The 17,308-nt window shown below is 38.6% G+C and overlaps 1 protein-coding gene across 1 annotated transcript; it reads left to right on the top strand.

Moving 5' to 3' along the window:
* The first annotated feature begins 1,237 nt into the window (after window positions 1–1,237).
* On the top strand, window positions 1,238–2,587 carry LOC110577330 (tubulin alpha-1C chain-like). The gene has a single exon (XM_021686649.1). It carries the CDS (start codon window positions 1,238–1,240, stop codon window positions 2,585–2,587), a length of 1,350 nt encoding a protein of 449 aa, XP_021542324.1.
* Window positions 2,588–17,308: the final 14,721 nt, after the last annotated feature.

The following is a 17,308-nucleotide window of genomic DNA, read 5'->3' on the forward strand; positions in this document are numbered from 1 at the left end:
AAATGGACAGAAGACATAAGTAGATATTTTTCCAAAGAAGACATACAGGTAGCCAACTGACATATGAAAAGATGCTCAACATCACTCATCATCAGGAATTGCACTACTAGGTATTTACCCAAAGGATACAAAAATACCGATTCAAAGGGATACATGCACCCTGATGTTTATAGCAGCAGTATCAACAATAGCCAAACTACGGGAAGAGCCCAAATGTCCATCAACTGATGAATGGATAAAAAAAGATGTGGTGTATATATACAACAGAATATTACTCAACCGGGGCGCCTGGGTGGCTCAGTTGGTTAAGCGACTGCCTTCGGCTCAGGTCATGATCCTGGAGTCCCGGGATCGAGTCCCGCATCGGGCTCCCTGCTCGGCAGGGAGTCTGCTTCTCCCTCTGACCCTCCTCCCTCTCATGCTGTCTGTATCTCATTCTCTCTGTCTCAAATAAATAAATAAAAAAAAATCTTAAAAAAAAAAAAGAATATTACTCAACCATTAAAAAGAATGAAGTCTCGTAATTTGCAATGACGTGGAAGGAACTAGAAAGTATTATGCCAAGTGAAATAAGTCAGTGAAAGACAAATACAATATGATTTCACTCATATATAGAATTTAAGAAACAAAACAGATGAACGTAAGGGGAAAAAGAGAGGCAAACCAGGAAACAGGCTCTTAACCATAGAGAACAAACTGAGGGTTGGTTACTGGAGGGGAGGTGTGTGGGGGAATGGGTAAAATAGGTGATGGGGATTAAGGAGTGCTCTTGTGATGAGCACCAGCTATTGTATCAAAGTGTTGAATTACTATATTATATGCCTGAAACTAATATTACACTGTTAACTAACTGGAATTTAAATAAAAACTAAAAAAAGAAAGAACTAAAGGAAACCTTGCTTAATGAATTAAAGGAAGACGATGTCTCAATACAAAGATAAATTATTTTTTTAAAAATAAAAATTCTGGAGTTTAGAAATACAATAATAAAAGTGAAAAATTCACTAGAGAGGCTCTAGTAGATTTAAAGACTATATTTAACTGGCAGAAGGAAGAATTAGTGAACTTGAAGATAGATTAATAGAGATTAAGCAATCTTAAGAATAAAGAGAAAAAAGAATACAGAAATGTGAATACAGTTACTTCTCCCCCGGACTCCTTGGTAGTCTGTCAGCTGGAGAACCTTGTCGCCGTCCCCTCGCATGCTCCCGCCCGAGGAACCCTATAAGTCTCAGTCATGCGTGAGTGCTTCTCCATCCAGGAGGGCCAGGCTGGTGTCCAGATCCGCAACGCCTGCTGGGAGCTCTATTGCCTGGAACACAGCATCCAGCCCAATGGCCAGATGCCAAGTGACAAGACCATCGGGGGAAGAGATGACTCCTTCAACACCTTCTTCAGTGGGACGGGCACTGGCAAGCATGTGCCCAGGGCCGTGTTTGTAGACCTGGAACCCACGGTCATTGATGAAGTTCGCACCGGCACCTACCGGCAGCTCTTCCACCCTGAGCAGCTCATCACCGGCAAGGAGGAGGCTGCCAACAACTACGCCCGAGGGCACTACACCATTGGCAAGGAGATCATTGACCTTGTCTTGGACCTCATTCGGGAGCTGGCTGACCAGTGCACAGGTCTTCAGGGCTTCTTGGTTTTCCACAGCTTTGGAGGGGGAACTGGTTCCGGGTTCACCTCCCTGCTGATGGAACATCTCTCTGTCCATTATGGCAAGAAGTCCAAGCTGGAATTCTCCATTTACCCAGCTCCCCAGGTTTCCACAGCTGTAGTTGAGCCCTACAACTCCATCCTCACTACCCACACCACCCTGGAGCACTCTGATTGTGCCTTCATGGTAGACAATGAGGCCATCTATGACATCCGTTGTAGAAGCCTCAATATTGAATGCCCAACCTACACTAACCTAAACCGCCTTATTAGCCAGATTGTGTCCTCCATCACTGCTTCCCTCAGATTTGATGGAGCCCTGAATGTTGATCTGACAGAATTCCAGACCAACCTGGTGCCCTATCCCCGCATCCACTTCCCTCTGACCACCTACGCCCCCGTCATCTCTGCTGAGAAAGCCTACCATGAACAGCTGACTGTAGCAGAGATCACCAATGCATGCTTTGAACCAGCCAACCAGATGGTGAAATGTGACCCTCGGTATGGTAAATACATGGCTTGCTTCCTGTTGTACCGGGGCGACGTGGTTCCCAAAGATGTCAATACTGCCATTGCCACCATCAAGACCAAGTGTACCATCCAGTTTGTGGACTGGTGCCCCACTGGCTTCAAAGTGGGCATTAATTACCAGCCTCCCTCTGTGGTGCCTGGTGGAGACCTGGCCAACGTACAGCGAGCTGTGTGCATGCTGAGCAACACCACAACCATCACTGAGGCCTGGGCTCACCTGGACCACAAGTTTCACCTGATGTATGCCAAGCGTGCCTTTGTTCACTGGTATGTGGGGGAGGGCATGGAGGAAGGAGAGTTTTCTGAGGCCCGTGAGGACATGGCTGCACTTGAGAAGGATTATGAGGAGGTTGGAGCGGATAGTGCTGAGGGAGAGGATGAGGGTGAAGAGTATTAACCTGTCTGCTACAATTTTACACTCCACTGTCTTGGGACTGTCTTATTTCTGTTCTGGAAGCTGTCTGTTGTGGCCCTAACTTGTCAATAAAAGTGATGTTTCTGTTTAAAAAAAAAAAGAAATGTATTAAAAGGATCATCCACCACGACCAAGTGGGATTTATCCCCAGGATACAAGGGTGGTTCAACATTCGCAAATCAATCAATGTGATAGAACACATTAATAGGAGGAGGGAGAAGAACCATATGGTCCTCTCAATTGATGCAGAAAAAGCATTTGACAAAATACAACATCCTTTCCTGATTAAAACTCTCCAGAGTATAAGGATAGAGGGAACCTTCCTCAAGTTCATAAAATCCATCTATGAAAAACCCACAGCAAATATCATCCTCAATGGGGAAAAGCTGAGAGCCTTTCCCTTAAGATCAGGAACATGTCAAGGGTGCCCACTCTCACCACTGTTGTTCAACATAGTACTAGAAGTCCTAGCAACAGCAATGAGACAACAAAAAGAAATAAAAGGTATTCAAATTGGCAAAGAAGTCAAACTCTCTCTTTTCGCAGATGACATGATACTTTATGTGGAAAACCCAAAAGACTCCACCCCCAAATTACTAGAACTCATCCAGCAATTCAGTAATGTGGCAGGATACACAATCAATGCACAGAAATCAGTTGCTTTCTTATACACTAACAACGCAACTGTAGAAAGAGAAATTAGAGAAACGATTCCATTTACAATACCACCAAAAACCATAAGATACCTCGGAATAAACCTAACCAAAGAGGTAAAGGATCTATACTCTAGGAACTACAGAACACTAATGAAAGAAATTGAAGAAGACACAAAAAGATGGAAAAATATTCCATGCTCATGGATTGAAAGAATAAACATTGTTAAAATGTCTATGCTACCCAGAGCAATCTATACCTTCAATGCCATCCCGATCAAAATTCCAATGACATTTTTCAAAGTGCTGGAACAAACAATCCTAAAATTTGTATGGAATCAGAAAAGACCCCGAATCGGCAAGGAAATGTTGAAAAAGAAAAACAAAGCTGGGGGCATCACGTTGCCCAATTTCAAGCTATATTACAAAGCTGTGATCACCAAGACAGCATGGTACTGGCACAAAAACAGACATATAGACCAATGGAACAGAATAGAGAACCCAGATATGGACCCTCAACTCTATGGTCAAACTCTATGCTCTTCGACAAAGCAGGAAAAAACATGCAATGGAAAAAAGACAGTCTCTTCAATAAATGGTGCTGGGAAAATTGGACAGGCACGTGCAGAAGAATGAAACTCGACCATTCTCTAACACCATTCACAAAGACAAACTCAAAGTGGATGAAAGACCTCAATGTGAGACAGGAATCCATCAAAATCCTAGAGGATAACATAGGCAGTAACCTCTTTGACATCGGCCACAGCAACTTCTTTCAAGATACATCTCCAAAAGCTAGTGAAACAAAAGCAAAAATGAACTTTTGGGACTTCATCAAGATAAAAAGCTTCTGCACAGCAAAGGAAACAGTCAACAAAACAAAGAGGCCACCCACAGAATGGGAGAAGATATTTGCAAATGACACTACAGATAAAGGGCTGGTACCCAAGATCTATAAAGAACTTCTCAGACTCAACACCCAAAAAACAAATAATCAAGTCAAAAAGTGGGCAGAAGATATGAACAGACAGTTCTCTGAAGAAGACATGCAAATGGCTAACAGACACATGAAACAATGTTCATCATCATTAGCCATCAGGGAAATTCAAATCAAAACCACACTGAGATACCACTTTACACCAGTTGGAATGGCAAAAATGGACAGGGAAAGAAACAACAAATGTTGGAGAGGTTGTGGAGAAAGGGGAACCCTATTACACTGTTGGTGGGAATGCAAGTTCATACAGCCACTTTGGAAAACAGTGTGGAGGTGCCTTAAAAACTTAAAAATAGAGCTACCCTATGACCCAGCAATTGCACTCCTGGGTATTTACCCCAAAGACACAGATGTAGTGAAAAGAAGGGCCATATGCACCCCAATGTTCATAACAGCAAGGTCCGCAATAGCCAAACTGTGGAAAGAGCCGAGATGCCCTTCAACAGATGAATGGATAAAGAAGATGTGGTCCCTATATACAATGGAATATTACTCAGCCATCAGAAAAGGTGAATACCCAACTTTTACATCAACATGGATGGAACTGGAGGAGATTATGCTAAGTGAAATAAGTCCAGCAGAGAAAGTCAATTATCATATGGTTTCACTTACTTGTGGAACATAAGGAATAACATGGAGGACATTAGGAGAAGGAAGGGAAAACTGAAGGGAGGGAAATCAGGCGGGTGGGGGGATAGGTTAGCCTGGTGATAGGTATTAAAGAGGGCACGTACTGCATGGAGCACTGGGTGTTATATGAGAACAATGGATCATGGATCACTACATCAAAAACTAATGATGTATTGTATGGTGACTAACATAACATAATAAAATTTTTTAAAAATAAATAAAAAAATAGAAAAAAAGAAATGTGAATACAGCCTCAGAGATGTGTACAATAACATTAAGTGCACCAACATATAAGGGAGAAAGAAAAGGAGCACAAAAAAATATTCAAATAAATAATGGAGAACAGAAGGAGGATATATTCAAAATGCTGAAAGAAAAAAAATCCTGTAAATCAATAATTGTATAGCCAACAAAGCTATCTTATAAGAATGAAGGCAAAATGAAGACATTACCAAATAAGCAAAAACTGAAAGAATTGATTGTTAGCAGATCTGCTATACAAGAAATATTAAAGGAAGATCCTCAGGTTGGCAGGAAGTGACACCAGGCAAAATCAACTGGTCTAAATATCTCCTGTGAATATAGATATAGAAATCCTCAACAACAACAAAACTAGCAAACTGAATCCAGCAATATATACAAAGAGTTATATACCACAACCAAATAGGACTTAGCCCAAGAATGCAAGTTTGTTTTAAATATAAAAATTAGTCAATGTAATATACCATATTAATAGAAAGAAGGACAAAAACTACATGATCCATTCAAGAGATGTTGAAAAGCATTTGACAAAATCCAATTACTCTTTCATGATAAAAACACTCAACTCATTAGAAATGGAAGGGAGTTTCCTCAGCATGATAGAGAGGATCTACAAAAAAACCCACAGGTAACGTCATATGTAATAATGAAAAAATGAAAGCTGTCCTAACATCAAGAACAAGACAAAGATGCTCCTCTCATCACTTCTATACAGCACTGTACTGGAAGTTCTAGCCAGGACAATTAGGCAAGAAAATGAAATAAAAAACATGTAGATTTAAAAAGAAGAAGTAAAACTAAATCTGTTTGCAGATGACACAATCTTGTACATAGTAAATTCTAAAGAATTTCCAAAAAACTACTAGAGCTAATGAATGAGTTTATCAATGTACAAAAACCATTGTATTTCTTTACACATAAAACAAACATTTGAAAATGAAATTAAGAAAATTCCTGTTATAATAGCATCAAAATGAATAAAATACCTAGGAATAAATTTAACAAAGAAGTTCAAGATTTGTAAAATGAAAACTACAAAATGTTTTGGAAAGAAATTAAAGAAGACCTAAATATAGAAAGACATCCAATGTTCCTGGATGAAAAGACTTAAATATTAAGATGTCAATGCTCTCCAAGTTGAGCTACATATTCAACACAATCTCCATCAAAATCCCAGCTTGCTTCTTTGCAGAAATTGACAGCTTCATCCTAAAATGCATGTAGATACTCAAGAGATTCAGAATAGCCAAATTAATCTTGAAAAAAGAACAAAATTGAAAGACTCACACTTCCTAATTTCGAAACTTGCTACAAAGCTACAATCATCAAGATAGTGTGGCCCGAGCATACAGGTAAACATGTATCAATGGCATAGAATTGAATGTTCACATATAAACCTTCAAATTTATGGTCAGTTGATTTTTGATGAAAGGAACAGGACAATTCCATGGGGAAAAGTATGTCTTTTCAACAAATAAACTGGGACCATTAGAAGTCCACATGCAAAAGAATAAAGTTGGACCCTTTGCCCAGATCATACATAAAATAAACTCAAAATGTATAAAGTACCTAGATGTAAGAGCTAAAATCCTAAAGCCTTTAGAAGAAAATATAGAAGTAAATCTTTGTGGCCTTGAGTTTGACAAAAGTTTCTTAGATATAAACCAAAAGCCCAAACAACAAAAGACAAAGTAGGTAAGTTGGACTTCAAAATTAAAAACTTTTGTGCTTCAAAGGACACCATTTAGAACATGAAAAAACAACCCAAATAATGGGATAAAATGTTTGCAAATCATATATCTGATAAAAAACTGTACCCAGAATATATAAAGGAACTCACAACTCAACAATAACAAGATAAATAACTCAGTTAAACAACAGGCAAATAATCTGAATAGGTATTTCTCCAAGGAAGATAAAGAGCCAAGAAGCATGTGAAAAGATGTTCAACACCTTAGTTTTCAGGGAACTGCTAATGAAAACTACAATGAGATACCACTTCCCTCTCAGTAGGATGGCTTTAATAAAAAAAAAAAAGACAATTACAAGTATTGGTGAGGATGTATAGAAATGTGAATCTTCGTAATATTGCTGGTGGGAATGTAAAATGATTAGACCACTTGGGAAAACAATTTGACAGTTCCTCAAAAAGTAAAACATAGAAGTAGCATATGACCCAGCAATTCCAAGAGAAACTAAACATATGCCCACACAAAAATTTGTAGACAATGTACCTGGCAGCATTATTCATAATTGTGAAAAAAGTGAAAACAAATAAATTGTCCATCAATTGATAAATGGATATACAATATGTGGTATACCTATATAATAGAATATTGCTCAGCCATAAAAATGCATAAAATGCTGATACATGCTACAAAATGGATGGACCTCCAAAACATTCTGCTAAGTGAAAGAATCCAGTCACAAAAGACCACATTTGATTCCACTTATATTAAATGAATAAGCAAATCTATGCAGACAGAAAGCAGATTAATGATTGCCTAGGGCTGGAAAAAGGGAATGGGGAACAAGTAGGAGGGAACATGCCAATTAGTACGAGGTTTCTTACTGGGGTGAGGAAAATGTTCTAAAATTAGTGGTGATGGCTACACAACATTGTGGATATACTAAAAACTACTGAACATTTTAAAAGGGTGAATTTTGTGGTATATGAATTATATCTTAAGCTGTTATAAACACCCATATACAGAGGGGTGCCTGAGTGGCTCAGTCTGTTAAGCATCTGCCTTCAGCTCAGGTCATGATCCCAGGGTCCTGGGTCTGAGCCCCACATCAGGCTCCTTGCTCAGCGGGTAGACTGCTTCTCCCTCTCCCTCTGCCTGCCGCTCCCCCTGCTTGTGCTTGCTTTCTCTCTCTCTGTCAAGTAAATAAAATCTTTTAAAAACCCATATATAATGAGGAATCAATTAATCAATTATTGTAAGCTAAATAATGCTCCCTCTCCCCCAAGATGCCTACATCCTAAACCTTGAAACCTGAGAATATGTTACTTTGTAACATTGTAAAAGGAGCTTTTCAGAAGTGATAAAGTTAAGGACCTTGAGCTCAGGAGATTATCCTGGATTATTTGTATGGGCCCAACATAATCACCAGGGTCCTTGAAGGAGAGATGCTGATGCATCAGAGTTGAAAGAAAGAGATGCGACAACGGAAGCCAAAGTTGAAGTGATGTGCTTTAGAGATGGAAGAAGAGGCCATGCATGACCCAAGGAATGTATGTGGCCTCTAGAAGATGGAAAAGACAAGGGAATGGAGTTCCCTTGCAGCCTCCAGAAGGAATAGTCTTGCTGACACCTTGATTTTAGTCCCATATGACTCATTTCAACCTTCTGACTTCCGAAATTGTAAGATAATAAATTTGTGTTGTTTTAATCTATTAAATTAATGGTAATTTATACAGCAGCAATATAGAAAACTAATATACCATTTCATATCCAATAGATAAGTAAATGGCTAAACAAAAATTGTTAACCATACTAAATGTTGGTGAGAATGTGGAACAACTAGAGATTTCATATGTTTCTGATGGGGATATAAACTGATATAATCACTTTGGAAAAGAGTGGTAATTTCTTATAAAGGTAAAACACATCTATCATGTGATCCAGCCATTTTACTTCTAGGTATTTGCCTAACAGAACTGAAAACATAAGTCCTACAAAGATATATACATGAATATTCATAGCAGTGTTATTAATAACAGCCAAAAAGTAAAGACAACCCAAATGTCCATTAATAGTTATGCAGATAAACAAAATGTGCTATATCTATACAATGGAATACTATTTAGGAATAAAAAGGAACAAACTATAAACACTACAACATGAATAAATCTCAAAATAATTCTGCTGAGTTTTTAAAAAATACCAGGAAAAATTAGCACTTTGCTGTTTGATTCCATAAAACTCTCAGAGAAAGAGAAATACCATACAATTTCACTCATATGTGGAATTTAAGAAATAAAACAAATGAGTACCCCTGAAACAAATAATACATAATATGTTAATAATAAGAAAAGTGGGTACAATGGTATAGTCACACTGACACATGAAATTAACCATCACACCCAGGGGTGCTGTGGAGTTGGGCCCACTCTGCCAGACTCCTGGGTCACTTGCAGTGATTTTCCTCTCAGGCTGCTGGTCCCTCTCTGCAATCTGGGTCCACACTACAGCCATGGTAGTGTGTAAAATAGACAGAGCCCTTCTCTTAAATGCATCAAACCAGCTTTAGTTTGCATGGCATTTTGTATTTTGGTCTTTAAAGTCCCTCTTGCAAAGAGTTTCTTCATTCTTCAAACACTAAAAGCTTTAAGTTCAGTTATCTAAACACTAAATAGAATGACATTGTGGAACTGGAGAGTGGGAAGCAACAACAGGAAGGCAACCACACCATTCACTATCTTGATGTTCAAAAGACTGAATTCGGAGCACGGGAGATTTGCAGATGTTAGTGTGTCATAGGGAAGGATGGGTTGTACACAGTCAGGGAACCTGTGTCATGCTCTGTGGGTCCAGATGAAGGCAGAGAATATTTGTAGCTATAGTGATTTGGTTAGGCCTGCTTAGACATCTCAGCCTTAGGTTCATTAAGACTATTTTCTTTCTTTTCTTTTTTCTTTCCTTTCCTTTCCTTTCTTTCTTTCTTTCTTTCTTTCTTTCTTTCTTTCTTTCTTTCTTTCTTTCTTTCTTTCTTTCTTTCTTTCTTTCGGTTGCTCTTTTATGGTTTCATCTACAAATATCCTCTAAATTTCACTTCTCTCCTTTCTTCCCATTCTGAAATCTTACCTTTGCCTTTTTTTCATCTTTCCTCTTTAGAGAAGCCAGTGCTAGAACTTTTGGAAACTAGGCCTCTGTCACTAAATAGTACTTGGTGACTAGTCATCCCAATGGATTTTGATATTATTTGTTCATTTGACACAATAAAGTAGCTTGGGCATCACAGTCCATTGTGAAATGTTAACTTTTGTAATTCTGGCTACTAACAACGTATATGAGGGGGTTGGGGGTGGGGGCACTTAAGTCTTGTCAAGAATCAAAAACTTTATCTAATCCAAACTGGCCTCATTATGGGCTATAGAGGCCATGGCAATGTGAATGCCAGAAAGGTGAAGGAAGAATGCATAAATGCATATACACTTTGGGAAATGAACAGCACTGTTCACCTCTGTAGCTCCATTTTCGGTCCATGTAGGTGGGATGATCCAGCTTTGAATGAAAAAGCAAATGCTGAGCAGGGAGCCTGCTTCTCCCTCTGCCTCTGTATGCCGCTCCCCCTGCTTGTGCATGCGCGCTCTCTCTCTTTCTCTCTCTGTCAAATAAATAAATAAAATCTTTAAAAAAAAAAAAAAGAAAAGAAAAAGCAAATGCACCCAAAGCCAGAAAATATCTTTGAGCAAATAGCCTAGATAAGAAACTGTATTGATGTCTATATCTTGTAATACATAACACCACATGTTCTTGAATGCCATTATGTTTAAAATTTTTTGTTATAGGGGCACGTGGGTGGCTCAGTTGCTTAAGCGTCTGCCTTTGGCTCAGGTCATGATCCCAGGGTCCTGGGATCGAGCCCCAGGTTGGGTTCTCTGCTCAGCAGGAGCCTGCTTCTCCCTCTCCCTGCCACTCCCCCTGCTTGTACTCTCTCTCTATCAAATAAATAAATAAAATCTTTAAAAAAAGAAATAAAACAAATGAACAAAGAAAAAAAGACAAAAAAACCAGACTCTTAAATACAGAGAACCAACTGGTGGTTTCCAGAGGGGAGTAGTGAGTGGAGGGGTAAAATAAAGGGGATCAAGAGTACACTTATCTTGATGAGTACTGGGTAATGTATAGAATTGTCAAATCATTATACTGTACAACTGAATTTAATATAACACTGTATGTTAATTAAACTTCAATATAAAAAAGTGCTCTAAACAAAGTCTCAAAAATACAAAATAATATAAAATTGTGACAGTGGTTGCCTATAGACAGGGGATGGGAGTAGGGGTTGGGAAGTGGTGAGAGTTGGGAGGGAGGAAATAAAATGTGGAATGAAGAAACTTTTTTTTCTTTTTCAAATTTTTATTTAAATTCTAGTTAGTTAAAATACAGTGTAATATTGATTTCAGGAGTAGAATTTAGTGATTCATCACTTACATATAACACCCAATGCTCATCATAGCAAGTGCCCTCCTTAATGCCCATCCCCCATTTAGCCCATCCCCCACCCACCTCCCTCCATCAACCCGCAGTTTGTTCTCTATCATTAAGAGTCTCTTATGGTTCATCTCTCCCTCCAGTTCCCCTCCCCTCATTTTTCACTTCCTTCTCCTAATGTCCTCCATGCTATTCCTTATGTTCCACAAATAAGTGAAACCATATGATAATTGACTTTCTCTGCTGGACTTATTTCACTTAGCATAATCTCCTCCAGTCCCATCCATGTTGATGTAAAAGTTAGGTATTCATCCTTTCTGATGGCTGAGTAATATTCCATTGTATATATGGACCACATCTTCTTTATCCATTCATCTGTTGAAAGGCATCTTGGCTCTTTCCACAGTTTGGGTATTGCGGACATTGCTGTTATGAACATTGGGGTGCATATGGCCCTTCTGTTCACTACATCTGTGGCTTTGGGGTAAATACCCAGGAGTGCAATTGCTGGGTCATAGGGTAGCTCTATTTTTAAATTTTTGAGGAACATCCACACTGTTTTCCAAAGTGGCTGTATGAACTTGCATTCCCACCAACAGTGTAAGAGGGTTCCCCTTTCTCCACAACCTCTCCAACATTTGTTGTTTCTTTCTCTGTCCATTTTTGCCATTCTAACTGGTGTAAGGTGGTATCTCAATGTGGTTTTGATTTGAATTTCCCTGATGGCTAATGATGATGAACATTGTTTCATGTGTCTGTTAGCCATTTGTATGTCTTCTTCAGAGAAGTGTCTGTTCATATCTTCTGCGCACTTTTTGACTTGATTATCTGTTTTTTGGGTGTTGAGTTTGAGAAGTTCTTTATAGATCTTGGATACCAGCCCTTTATCTGTAGTGTCATTTGCAAATATCTTCTCCCATTCTGTGGGTTGCTTCTTTGTTTTCTTCAAGTTATTCACAGATGTTACTCTACTTCTTTAAATTTTTTTCTTTATGATTTGAATTATAATAGCAACACTACCAGAGAATGATTTTTTTAACCTCACTTTTCCAAAGTTGAATTTTGCTTTGAGCCCTCTAATCTTTGTCAGTGCACATTAATGTATTTTCACGTGGTCCTTCCAATTTCTATAAAGTATATTCAGGGACCCAAAAAAGTCAGCTAATCTTTTTTTCCACAAATCTACCAGGTGAGAATGGTTCATGGAAAAAAACTCAATTTTGATTTTTTGCTTACAAACTTCGGAAAATATTCTTCCTTTGGATCAGCTCACACACTTATGAAACAGCAAAAAGGGATGTTCTGATCCTTTGTCTTAAAACAAAGATGAAAACACGTGGGATGTTAGTGCCTTGTATTTTAATTAGACTCATCATACCAATAGTACTATTTCCCATGGAAATCAGATCAAAAGGCAAACTCTTACAACAGATGAGGGTTTGTCTGTATAAAACAATAAAACAAGCAATGTCTTACTAGAGTCTCAGGACTTTCAGAACAAACTCTAGATGCAAAGCCTTTATATCTTCTTATCACTGTGGTCTCACTACACAAATTTCTTTGTTTCAAAATATTCATAAAAAATGCAATGCATGATCCTGGATTGGGTCCTTTTTCTATAAATTATAGGACATTATTAAGAAAATTAGTGAAATTTGAATGAAATATGAGGATTAGGTGGTAATGATATATTAGCATTGATGGTTGTATTGTGATTATGTAAGAGAATGTCCTTATTTATAGAAAATCCCACTAAAATATTCAGAAGTGATGGTTCTGCAACTTCGTCTGCAATTTGCTCTCAAGTAGTTCAGGAAAAGAAGTTCTCTATACTGTACTTGCAACTTCTCTTTAACTTTGTGACTGTCCCAAAATAAAAGATAATTCATAAAAAAAAAAAAGAGTCTCTTATGGTTTGCTTCCCTCTCTCTCCTTTTTTTTTCCTGGAATGTGGAAATTTTGAGGGAATGGATATATTGATGATCTTGATTTTGGCTTCATGGTGATATACATATGTCAAAACTTATAAAAATTTCTATATGTGTACTAATCATTATGTTAATCATTTCTCAACAAGTATTTTTTCAAAAAATTACATAAATTAAAATGACAAATATAGCTCTGTCTCTTAACCATTCTGGGGATTGTGAGAATAAACTGATTGCTTTTTATCTTGTGCCCAATGAGCAGTTAGATATACCAAGGTAACTGCCTCTGTGCACATTACCTCTTCCTCTTCCTCCTAATGTTTAGTTCTTTTTTAGGTTCAGCCTTATGTTTCTAATGTGCACTCCAGGTTCCCTAAGAAGAATTATTTGTGGGCGCCTGGGTGGCTCAGTTGGTTAAGCGACTGCCTTCAGCTCAGGTCATGATCCTGGAGTCCCGGGATCGAGTCCCGCATCGGGCTCCCTGCTCAGCAGAAAGTCTGCTTCTCCCTCTGACCCTCCCCCCTCTCATGCTCTCTCTATCTCATTCTCTCTCTCAAATAAATAAATAAAATCTTTAAAAAAAGAAGAAGAAGAATTATTTGTTTTTCTGAATTTAGCGTGGAAATAAGTCTTGTGAAAAGCTTCTCAGTAATATTCTATTGACTTAGTAAGTCATTCTTTTAATGCCTCCCTTTTAATTTACTTCTTTGTTTTAAACTTCTAACTGTGGTAAAATACACATAACATAGAATTTTCCATCTTAACCATTTAAAAATGTACAGGTCAGTGACATTAACTACATTTACATTGTTGTGCAACCATCACCTCCATCCATCTCCAGAACTTTTTCATCTTGCCAAACTGAAACACTATACCCATTGAACAGCAACCCCCCATTTCTCTTCCCCACAGCCCACTCTACACTAGATATCTCATATAAGTGGAATCATACAGGATTTGTCCTTTTGTGACTGGCTTATTTCACTTAGCAGATTGTTCTCAAAGTTATTCTATGTTGTGACATATGTCAGAATGTCCTTCTTTTTAAAAGCTGAATAACATTCCATTGTATGTATATACCATGTTTTGTAATGGCACTTTTTAAAATTTTTTACAGCAGGGCAGATGACTTTATTTATTTATTTATTTTTAAATTTTATTTTATTATATTATGTTAGTCACCATACTATACATCATTAGTTTTTGATGTAGTGATCCACGATTCATTGTAATGGAACTGGAGGGTGTTATGCTGAGCGAAATAAGTCAATCAGAGAAAGACATGTATCATATGACCTCACTGATATGAGGAATTCTTAATCTAAGGAAACAAACTGAGGGTTGCTGGAGTGGTGGGGGGTGGGAGGGATGGGGGTTGCTGGGTGATAGACATTGGGGAGGGTATGTGCTATGGTGAGGGCTGTGAATTGTGCAAGACTGTTGAATCAGAGATCTGTACCTCTGAAACAAATAATACATTATATGTTTAAAAAGAAGAAGAAGAAGAAGACAGCAGGAGGGGAAGAATGAAGGGGGGGAAATTGGAGGGGGAGACGAACCATGAGAGACGATGGACTCTGAAAAACAAACTGAGGGTTCTAGAGGGGAGTGGGGTGGGAGGATGGGTTGGCCTGGTGATGGGTATTAAGGAGGGCACATTCTGCATGGAGCACTGGGTGTTATACGCAAAAATGAATCATGGAACACTACATCAAAAACTAATGATGTAATGTATGGTGATTAATATAACATAAAAAAAGATTTATTAAAAAAATAAATAAAAATAAAATTCCAATCACTGCAAATAGTGGAGCTATGAATTTTTAGATCTCTTGACCCTGGACTCCAACACAGTGTCAAAAAACGAAGTAGCTCTGGGGCGCCTGGGTGGCTCAGTCAGTTAAGTGTCTGCCTTCGGCTCGGGTCGTGATCCCAGGGTCCTGGGATCGAGCCTGGCATTGGGCGCCCTGCTCAGTGGGGAACCTGCTTCTCCCTCTGCCTGCTGTTCCCCCTGCTTGTGCTCTCTCTCTCTCTCTGTCAAATAAATAAATAAAATCTTAAATAAAATAAAATAAAATAAAGTAGTTCTATATCACTTACAGATGGTTGAAATTGAGCCCCAGGTTAGAGAAGATGACCAAAACATTGTCCTATACTTCCAAGTAGAGAAGAAGACAGGGTTTCCAAATTGTTCTAGGAATCTTCCATTTTTCCTAAAAATTGGTGGAGAATGCTATTCGATGAGACCAACTTGCTACTTGAACAGAAAGTACACAGTTAATCAGGTTTCCTCTTTGTTAAGAATGATATCAACAGCTGACTGGAAAGTATGTCTTCCTTGACAGTGCACACAGTTCAAGAAGGGATGCACAAGGATGAAATACCTACTAAGTCAGCTAGATCAGCCAACTCAATTCTGGTGACAAATGGAGTGACTGATCATAGAGCAATATCATCCTCACAGCTTTTTAGGTTCCAGTCATAGTTGCACCTGTAGCATGGATCATACCATTCATTCCAAAGCTCATGTCCATTGCCACTGGCATCTTTAACTCCAGGTCTATTTAGCAGTTTCAGCCAGGAAACCATGGTAGGAGCCACAGTTTAGAGGATATAGAGGACATGGGTGCAGAGTTTAGAGGATATAGAGAACATGGGTGCTAGAATTGAATACAAGAGAGCTGTGGTCCTTTTAGTTCACACAGAGTCCTGCCTCTTTTACTTCTGCTTGGAAAAACTATTTTTAGGAGAAGCCTAGAATTCTGAATGCCATTAGTACCTGGGTTGACAGGGCCTAGTCCTGTCATGACAGGATTCACCGAACAAATGCTTTCCCCTTTTCATTTCCCCATAATTGCCATTGTCCCCAGGACGTGTCTTTCATGTGTATACAGCAGTCTAATGAATGCTTCTAAAATTGTTTTACATCATAAGAATAAAAATAAAACTAAATCCCTAAATAACATTATATAAAAAGGTGGACAACAGATGAATTAGGGAGAAGAAAATATTTAAAAAATACATTTGTGTCCTGGAGATAGAGGATGGATTAGGGGAAAAACTTTTTATTTATTTATTCATTCATTCATTCATTCATTCATTTATTTTTAAGTAGGCTCCATGCCCAGCATGAAGCCCAATGCAAGCCCGGCACGAGGCCTGAACTCACAACCCTGAGACCAAGACCTGAGCTGAAATCAAGAGTCAGACACTTAACTGACTGAGGTACCCAGGCACCCCAGGGAAAGAATTTTTTAAAAAGATTTTATTTATTTATTTGTCACACACAGAGAGGGAGAGAGCAAGGAGGAGCAGGGGGAGTGGCAGGCAGAGGGAGAGGGAGAAGCAGGCTCCCCGCTCAGCAAGGAGCCCAATGTGGGGCTCCATCCCAGGACCCTGGGATCATGAGCTGAGCCGAAGGCAGACGCTTCATGGACTGAGCCACCCAGGCACCCCTGGAAAGAACTTTTTTAAAAAAAGGTTTTTTATTTTAGAGGAAGAGAGTGGGGGAAAGGGGAAGAGGGAGAGAAAGAATCTCGAGTAGACTTCCCACTGAGCATGTATCCCAACGCACGGTCCAATCTCACAACCCCAAGATCATGACCTTAGCCAAAATCAAGAGTCAGGCACTTAACTGACTGAGTCACCCAGGTGCCCCGGAAAGAACTTTTTAAACAAAATTGTAGAAGTCAAATCATAAAGCAAATCTTTGATAAATTCAAATGTTAGGATTACATATTTCTATTTGACATAAAACACCATGGATAAAACTGATAGGAAGATGAAAAAATTAGAGAAAATATTTTCAATCTCTGAAACCAACAACAAATACCTAAAATATACAAGAACTCTGGCAAGTCAACAACAAAAAATCAGCAATTCCAGTAGAAAAATAGGCAAATGATATTCACAAGCAGTGTACATACAAGCAAACCCAAAAGATTAATAAGCATACGTAGAGATGCTCAAACTGATCCATAACCAGAAAAATGTAAATTTAAAAAAATGAAATATCACTTTGTACCTATTAAACTGATAAAAATTAGAAAGCAGGGTCATGCCCAGTGCTG

The sequence above is a fragment of the Neomonachus schauinslandi genome, chromosome X (assembly GCF_002201575.2).
Source record: "Neomonachus schauinslandi chromosome X, ASM220157v2, whole genome shotgun sequence".
Lineage (NCBI taxonomy): Eukaryota > Metazoa > Chordata > Mammalia > Carnivora > Phocidae > Neomonachus > Neomonachus schauinslandi.